General features: G+C 45.3%; 1 protein-coding gene across 1 annotated transcript in view; it reads left to right on the forward strand.

The window, feature by feature from the left end:
* Nucleotides 1-2,724: 2,724 nt before the first annotated feature.
* Nucleotides 2,725-9,101, forward strand: part of LOC103201931 (cytochrome P450 4B1) — a 25,141-nt gene continuing 18,764 nt past the window's right edge. The window contains exon 1 of the mRNA XM_007946701.2: nt 2,725-2,904. Within this exon, the coding sequence (XP_007944892.1) occupies nt 2,725-2,904 (180 nt within the window). The remainder of the gene's footprint in view (nt 2,905-9,101) is intronic.

Genomic DNA, 9,101 nt, shown 5'->3' on the forward strand with positions numbered 1-9,101 from the left:
TGAATACGAATTAGCTTCTTGGCAAACACCCCTGATTGCTTTGATCATGTACCTACTCTTGAACAGTCAGTCACTGTGGCCAAGGTGAATGCAAACTATCCTAAATAAATATGGGCTGCTGCTGGAATTGGAGGTGAGATCATTTCCATTAAACTGCAAAGCCAAGAAATTCTTGGTACAGCGTTGAAAGGGGGAAGCAGGGAATGAATGTTGGGGAAGCATTCAGTCAATGCCCACTGTACACTTTCTAGGCTAACCCTATTTACTTCTTAGGAGAATCCTACATGGTCTTTGCCAGAAACTAAAGCTCCTTCATCAGGTGGGGACCTTTCTCATGTTCTTCTCCAAACACTCCCTTCATCACACTGCCAGGATGGGACCATGCCAATAAACAAATCCACCCTAAAATATGGAAGCCTGCTACTACTTATTATGTTCCCTTACTCTCTGATCAGGTGACTTGCATCTTAAATGATGCACTCAGTGTCTTGCAGCAATGAAATAAAGAACAAGCAGTAGAATTTCAGGTAGGTGATAGACCAATGGAGAGAACACTTTTGGAGTTCTTTTCATTGCACTATCTTCTTGCCTCCTTGGCCTGTGGGTGCCTCCCCAGCAGAGGAGGATGAGGAGGCTTGGTGTTCTCTACTGGAAGGAACAAGGAGACCATGTTGGTATCTAACCATTCTCTGAGTTAGCATCTGAAATCTGAATTCCAAGTCCGTCTGTGTGCTGGTTTGCAGCCCAACCCCCATCTCCATAACAGATTCAGTCTTCACCTTCTTTTGTACACTAACTCCCCTGACCTCCCTTGTTATCTCTCTTCTGGTTGGGTTTGGCTGATGCGCGATGTCAGTGAGCAATTGAAGGGTGGGAGAAAAGAGAGGTAGGGACATTTATCCTCTGCTCATTCCCTGCACTGGTAGTACTTCTTTGGCAATTGCTGTGTCCCCAGGACTACAGCATCCACCAGGCACTCCCTCTCCTTGGGGACTACAGGAACATTGTTTCTTCCTCTTTCTTTTCAACCTAGGGATGTTGATGAGTTTCCCACTGTTGCTAGTCTCTGGATGATATGTCATATTTTGTTTTATTTATTTTCTCACCCTCTGAAAGGAGTGCTGCATTCAAGTCACTCTGAAATACTTGCAGTGAATTCTGTTTCCCACTGGGACCCTGACTGATATGTCCCAAGACTGGAGGAAGAACCAAGAGGCCTTCCCTAGTCAAGACTTGTATCTGGTGTCAAGCTTGTTCATCAACAGTTCCCTGGGCTGGGGAATTGAGAGCTACTACTGACTTGATCTCTGACTTTGGGTGCTTCCCTGACCCTCTCTGGGCTCTCAGTGACTCCACCAACTCAGCAGGGAGGTTGAATTTGATGACCCCATCCTTATTACTATGAAAGTGATGTTCTAAGTGTCAAGTTTGTGCTATGGTCCTGTAGATGAAGTTGGCCCTTTTTGACCCAGAATTTCCCTTCTGGAGCTAAAACCTTATTCCCAAACATGCTTCACAACAAAGAAACAAACACCTGACAAAAAAGGGTTCCAAAGCATCTTGTGCCTCGAATAAGTGCAAATCCTACCAGGGGTCCACAATGTTGGGAGTCAGGGGAAGCATTCTTATAAGAGAGAGCACATGGAAGCTGAACCCTAGTTTCATGATCCGGAAAATGTGTATAAAGAATGCTTGGGTTAAATGAGATAGTGTGTAGAAAGTGCCTGGAACATACAAGGTACTTAAAAAATAAAATAAAATAAAAAGACAGTCATTATAGTGATGATTACACCAAGAATTGCCTTCTGTTAGTTCCTCCAAGGAACCAAGTTAGGATATCCATTGACTAGTTTCTTGAAACTGGTTTGTCTTTCTTGAGTTTTGGGAGAAGTCAGTCAGGCTCTTCTGTTGGTTGTCTGTGAGTGCTTAAGGCACTTGACTGCTAACCAGAAGGCTGGTGGTTCAAACCCACCAGCCACTCCTCAGAAGGAAGGTTGGGCAATCTACTTCTGTAGTGATACTGCCTTGGAAACCCAAGGAGGGGTTGCTATTGAGTCGGATCTGACTCCACGGGAGTGGGTTTGGTTTTGGTTTTGGTCCCTGACTTGAAGGAGCCCTGGTGACACAGTAGTTAAAGTTTGAACCCATTAGCTGCTCTGTAGGAGAAAGACATGGCAGTCTGCTTCCATAAAGATATACAGCCTTGGAAACCCTAAGGGGAAATTCTATAGCATCACTGTGGGGTGAGTTTGGTAGTGAGTTTGGTTTTGGTTTTGTCTCCATCATATGGTCACGTAATTAGAAGGGACCAGTCCCTGGAGAAGGATATCATGCTTGGTAAAGCAGAGGGTCAATGAAAAAGGGAAGACCTTTAATGAAATGGATTGACACAGTGGCTATAATGATTAGCTCAAGCATAGCAAGGATTGTGAGGATGGCATAGGATCTGACAGTTTTTTGTTTTGTTTTACATAAAGTTGCTATGTGTTGGAGCTGACTCAAGGCTACTAACAACAACAACAACAACACTGCCCCATGAGCTGAAGCCCAACCTGGGTTGCTGCTGGATGCAGGGTGTGGCTGTGAGTGGGGCCTGGCGGGGTGCCTCTATCCAGAGTATAAGGAAGCCAGGCCAACAGAAAGCAGCTCAGAAACTGGGCAGCCGTAACTTGAGGAAGCAGCTCAGAAACTGGGCAGCTGTAACTTGAGGCTGCAACTCCAGCCATGGGATCCCTTATGTTCTCCCTGAGCCTTTCCCGTCTGGTCCTGTGGGCTTCTGGCTTTATCTTGGTCTTAGTCTTCCTCAAGCTTGCTCACTTACTGCTGCGGAGGCAGAAGCTGGCCAGGGCTATGGACAGCTTCCCAGGCCCTCCCACCCACTGGCTCTTTGGGCATGCCCTTGAGGTAGGTGGGGAGAAAATGGGGTGGGGAACAGTCTCCCTTCCTTCAGAAAATCAAACATTATTTCCTGGGGACCATGGAGGTAGAACCTATGCTTGGAGAAAGGAATGATGTTCTGGGAGCCATAGTTCCCCTTCAGCTTTCCCACCAGGATCTTTCCCTCACCGCTGCCTCCAAAGCCAGCCTCAGTGGGGAATGGGGCTTCAGAGCTGGGACCAAGCAGGCCACAGACTGCTTCCCATTGTCCCAAAACCCAAGACTCAGACATGGCTCTATTAGAAGCTTGGGGATAGTACAAAAGTAACATACCTGGATTGTATGATGGAACTGTTGTTGTTATGTGCCATCAAGTCAGACCCGACTCATAGTGACCCCTCCTTGGGTTTCTAAGGCAGTATCACTATGGAAGTAGATTGCCCTATCTTTCTTCCGAGGAGGGCTGGTGGGTTTGAACCGCCAGCCTTCTGGTTAACAGTCAAGTGCCTTAGGCACTACTACCAGAGCTCCCATGATGGAACTAGTCAGTCTGTTTTAGGGCTTAATCAGTGTCCTCTGCTCTGTGCAATGTAAAAATTTCATTTTTAGGACAGAAAATGAAAGCAAAGGCAGAGATTAGTGCTGTCACGTGAGAGACTTCAGATAGAATGAAAGGGCATGGGAAATGAAACTTCTGATTCTTAGACAGTTACTTTGGCTGTTGGTCCCTGTAATAGTTGAAAAGAAGGTAAGAGATGTTATGCTGCAGCTAAGTAGAGAAAAGCCACATCTGGGGTGGCTTGAGGCAAAAGTCAGGCCAGTTAAGCAAGATGATTGACAAGGGGCCAGGATCTTCTTGTTAGACCCAGCCAGAGGCCCAAGGCTATATTCATAAGAATAGGAAGATAGTCAAGGTGTGGAGAAGAGAATATGGAACTGGAAACTGGAATGTTTTAAAAAGGGTTATGTGTTTATTTGTACTATAGATAATGAATGTTTCTCCTACCTAGTGTTGTGAAACAGACATAAATGTATTATGGAAATGAATTTTGGGTATTATATATTAGAAAACAGAAAGCATGCAACTCTGCCTTCAGCCAATACTTGATTGGATATACTAAAATAGGAATTAAGATTTGTATGAGAGAAACACAGTGTTTGCTTCAGTCCAAAAGAGTGATTGATTATATTCCTTGAGCTCAGAAGAAAGATGAGCTGGGATAAATAGAGAATTCAGAAATCACAGATAGATGGCAAAAGAAGCCACAGGAGTGGAGGAGAGCCACCAGGGAGAAGGTGCAGAATGAGTAGAAAGAAAGGACTAGGTTTTCAAGAGCACATGTCTTTGAGGAACAAATGCTGGGGAAGAGCTGCTGAGAGGGGACATCAGGAGATGTGGCAAGACATCCAGGAGAGAGTTCAAATTCAAGAAAGAGTGGTGCTTAGTGCTTATTTGTTAAATGTGTGATGAATTCCTGGGGGATTGAACTCAGGCAGCAAAACTATTCAATCAGGATGAGGACCAATGTCTGCATCACCCTAGACACTTGGTCCTTCTTTTGGGTTCCTTTTGTCCTCTCTTCTTAGGGATTTAGATGCTTCCCTACTCTCCACATCAAGCCTGGTCATTCCTGGGGCTGCAGTTCATTTTTGAATGTTGAAGACAGGAGAGATATTAGGTATAGAGCACAGGCTTTGCAATCTAAAGACCTGGGTATGAATTCCAGTTGTGTAGCTCTGGTGGCATAGTGCCAAAGGCATTTGACTGCTAACCAGAAGCCTGGAGATTCAAACCCACAAGCCACTCCTCAGAAGGAAGACTAGGCAATCTACTTCTGTAGAGATGCTGCCTTGGAAACCCAAGGAGGGGTCGCTGTGAGTTGGAATAGACTCGATGGCAGTGAGTTTGTTTTTTTTTTCTGTTTTGACTTTGAGCAAGGCCCATATCCACTTACTAGTTAATACTTGGTGCGTAGGAGCATCATGGGGTGGGGGAAAACCCTCATGTCAATCTGACCCAGGAGTCCTTTCTCTGTCTTGTGTCTTCACATGTAAGTGTATAAGTACATTTGTCTTAGGAAGGATGAAGAATGAAGGTACCTGGTTTTCACCAGAGTGGTGGAGAAATCACTTCTCTGTTCTTTGGGAACTTTTACCATTAGATCCCCTTTCTTCAGTTTCCCCATAGCCTGCTGCTCAACTTCATAACTGAGTGCCCAAAGAGATTGTTTAAATTAAGTCCACTTTTTTTCACCAATGGTTATTTGAGACATGCTGCCTCTTCTCACTTTTGGATTATTTTTCTTGGTAGGTGCTCCTAACCCTTTTGCTTTAAATACACAGCTTTGCTGTCTTTTGACACTGGCTGACATGCTGAGCATCAACAATTTAGAATGTGTGTTGAGTTCCCAGGGTGGAGAGATGATTGGGATGAGGCTACCCAAGACCACAAAGATGCCCATCCTGGAGGAGCATAGGCGTAGGGAGATCTGGCCCCCAACTCCCAAGCCCTGCAGGACTGCTCTGGTCAGTGGGAGCTTGTGTGGCTCCTGAGAGCAGAGCAGGGACTCATAGGGGGAAAGCCACAGGTGGGTTGTTTTCAATTTAGTGCCCAAGAATTAGAACAGTCCACGGATGGGTTGTGTTGTTTTGAAAAGTTGTAAATTTCCTGTCACAAGAGAGGGGGGAAGAGATTCTCACTTTATGAAGGTGATGATAGATTGGGCAATTCAGTTACTCTGAATCTGAGATCACATGACCTGCCTTGAGGGAGCTCCAACATACTGGTGGGAATCCCATCTCTCACCCTTCCCCAACCATTCGTTTTTCTAAACTCCCACCACCATTTTGTGAATAGATTTATTTTTGTTCTCATTAGGACTCTCTGCTCCCTCTGCTGTGGTAGCCAGTGGCTGTAGCAAACTGGCTAAGCAGTACCTTGGTTTCTTGAACACTGGCCAACTGAGTTTCAGGTCAACTGGCTGATGGCTTGGGAAGGCTTGTTAACAGGAGGGGCAGCAGAAACAGTCTCAGTCAAGCTTCTCAGTCTGCTCCGACTTGAGTTGGATGGTTCTCTTAGTTTTTTTTTTTTTTTTTTGGTGTGGTTCAACTAGTTGATGTTGACCTTATGTGGACTTGGGGAACAGAAAAGATGGTGGTGACATTTGGCTTGCTATCCCTAGTTCCACCTATTGTTTTTTCTTGGTGAGGTCACAAAGAGTGCAAACGTGAGGATGAGGAGGGTGTGGTCAAAGATTGCTGCCCTGATCTTTCCTTGCTTCCTTCCCTCTGAAGAAAAACAAACTCAACCCAGGCCTCCATACCCTGAAAACATTCCAGCTCAGGGAGTCTGAGGACAGGCCTGAGACATATAGTTGTGTATCTCAGAGCAGCTGGCCAGGCAGCTGAATGCCACACAGAGAGGATGCACCAGTTTGTTCAGAGATACTGTAGCTCTAGCAGTGGGCTGGTCTGCTGGGAGCTATTTTCAGTTTCACCAAGTTTTTTCTGGAAAATTAAGGGCATGTAGGGGAAAGCTGGAAGTGAGGAGGTAGGTGTGGGCTCAGACTGTGATCATGGTCAGGGTCTCCTGTTCCTGGTAGGATGCTGCAGAGGGGCCCAAGCACAACTGACAAGAAGTAGAATGGGACTCAGATGAAGCAGATCAGCCAAAGGCTTCTTCTAACTCCAAATTCCTGTTAATCTGGCTTCTCTGTGATTTAAGCTCTTTCTGCTCCGTCCAACTGGGCTCTTGGGTCTTGGGAAGGAGGAGATGAAAACCCAGAAAAGAAGATGGAAAAGTAAGGTAGACACAAGAGGAAGGGGGAACTTCCAGGGACACCAGTGAGGAAGGAGGCTGGGAAGGGATCAGGCACATCAGGAGATCCTCTATTACCAGTGGGTGGCTCAGTCACATGGCTAGTTAGGATCCTTGACTCTAGTCAAGTTTCCCAAATGCAGAGACCACATCCATGGCATCTCCAGATCCCCCACAGAGCTCAGCACAGGGCTGTGGACACAGTATGTACTTGGTAAAATATGTGGTAAACAAATGGAATGAATTATGGAAATGAAAAAGGAAGGAAGAGAAGAAAGGAAGGGAGAAAGCACATCAAGTTCCTGGCTAATCTAAACATTGGCTAGAGACAGTCTATCTCATGTGGACCTAGCCCAAGGTCTTGCTCAATTTGGGAGTTCATAGAAGGGCCAACACTAGCACTGACCTGTGTGATAAACAATATTGCAAATCTCTGTTTGCTCTTCCCAGCAGGTCCAAGCCTGCCTACTCTATACTCTATAGCGTAGGCTTATCACTTTAGGCCACTGGACATTGTGTGCTCAATGATAGTGAAAACTCTCACAAGCCCTCTTGGGAAAGGAGGGGTAACTGGAATGCAGAATTCCGAGGCAGTGAGGGAGGGAGTCTATGGGAGACAAACAAGATTCTGCAGGGGATCTAGGAGGAGATGAATCTCAGAGAAGGCAAAGATGGTTGGCTGGACACCAAAATGCTCTTACTGTTGTTAGGTGCCATTGAGTTAGCTCCAACTCATAGTGACCCTATGTAGAACAGAACCAGAATAGCCAGGTCCAATCTCCAGGGTCCTTGGGAGTAGTGGCCTGGTCAGAGAAGGATGTCAGAGGGGCTATATTATCAGATTCCCTTGTCCTTCCTCAAGGCTGTCTTCTGGAGGATACAAAATGGATTAATTGAGTGAGTAGAGAGTATGAAAGGGGAAAAAAAGCATGGCTAGTTCTTGGGTCCATGCTGCCAAAATTACAATGAAAAGAAGAAACAATGAACATGCCAGAAAGGGCCAGGGTCATGAACAACTTATACACTGCACAAACTGTGCCAACTGCATGCCAATGGATAAGGCCATTGAGAAGTTTATCATTACAAACACAGTAGAGGCTGCAGCTATTAGAGACATTTCTGAAGTAAATGTCTGACTCATAAACGTCTATGTGCTTGCCAAGCTGTATGTGAAATTACATTATTGTGTGAATTGTGTGATTAATTCACAGCAAGGTGGTCAGGAATTGTTCTCATGAAGCCCGGAAGGACTAAACACCCTTTACCCCAATTGATCCAGGTGAGGAGAGGGAACTCAGGCATGCCCAAAGCAACAGGGAGGGAGAGCAGGAAAAAGGGGATTAAAAGCCAGGAACCCGGACAGAGGAGCAGTCAGCTGCAGGGATCCAGGTGAGGAGAAGGAACTCAGGCACACCCAAAGCAGCAGGATGAGAGAGTGGGGGTCAAAGGGCCTAGGAATCTGAACAGAGGAAGAGTCAGCTGCACGGACCCAGGTAAGGGTGGTAGGAGAGGTTTCCAACAGGGAGACAAACTTGTCTGTCAGTTTGTCCTACCGTGGTGATGTGTTGATGTGAGTTATGAGGCTGAGCCACTGGTGTCTCAAACCCAGCGGGATGCACATGGTGCACAGGTACCAGCCCAGCTTACAGACTGAGACATACTAGGAAGAAGGAGGAGGCTGTCCACTTCTCAAGAAATTGGCCAGGGAAAACCTTATGAATAGCAAAGAAACACTGTTTGATACATTACCGCACAACTTTATGAATAGTCCCGTTAGGTTAGAAGGCTCTCAAAATAGGACTGGGAAAGAGCTGCATCATCTGAGTAAACTCAGCCTTACTCCTATGGATAAGGTAAAGCCTTCAAAACCTAAATTTGCTGATGTGGCACCACTCAAATTGAAGAGAAACAGCTGCAGACATCCATTAATCATCGGAACATGGAAAGTACGAAGTATGAATCTAGGAAAATTGGAAGTTCTCCAAAATGAAATGGAACACATAAAGATTGATATCCTCAGCATTAGTGAGCTGAAATGGACTGGTTTTGGTCATTTTGAATCAGATAACCATGTGATCTACTATGCTGGGAATAACAGTTTGAAAAGGAATGGCATGGCATTCATCATCACAAAGGATGTTTCAAGATCTGTCCTGAAGGACAATGCTGTCAGTGATAGAATAATATCCATATACCTACAAAGAAGACACATTAATAAGACTACTATTCAAATTTATACCCCAACCACCAAAGCCAAAGATGAGGAAATTGAAGAATTTTATCAACTTCTACAGTCTGAAATTGACCGAACATGCAATCAGGATGTGTTAATTATCACTGGTGACTGGAATGCAAAAGTTGGAAACAAAGAAGAATCCTGGTAGTTGGAAAATTTGGCCTTGGCAAC

This window comes from Orycteropus afer, unplaced genomic scaffold (genome assembly GCF_000298275.1).
Source record: "Orycteropus afer afer isolate SDZICR_OR568_19922 unplaced genomic scaffold, OryAfe1.0 scaffold00169, whole genome shotgun sequence".
Taxonomy (NCBI): Eukaryota; Metazoa; Chordata; class Mammalia; order Tubulidentata; family Orycteropodidae; genus Orycteropus; species Orycteropus afer.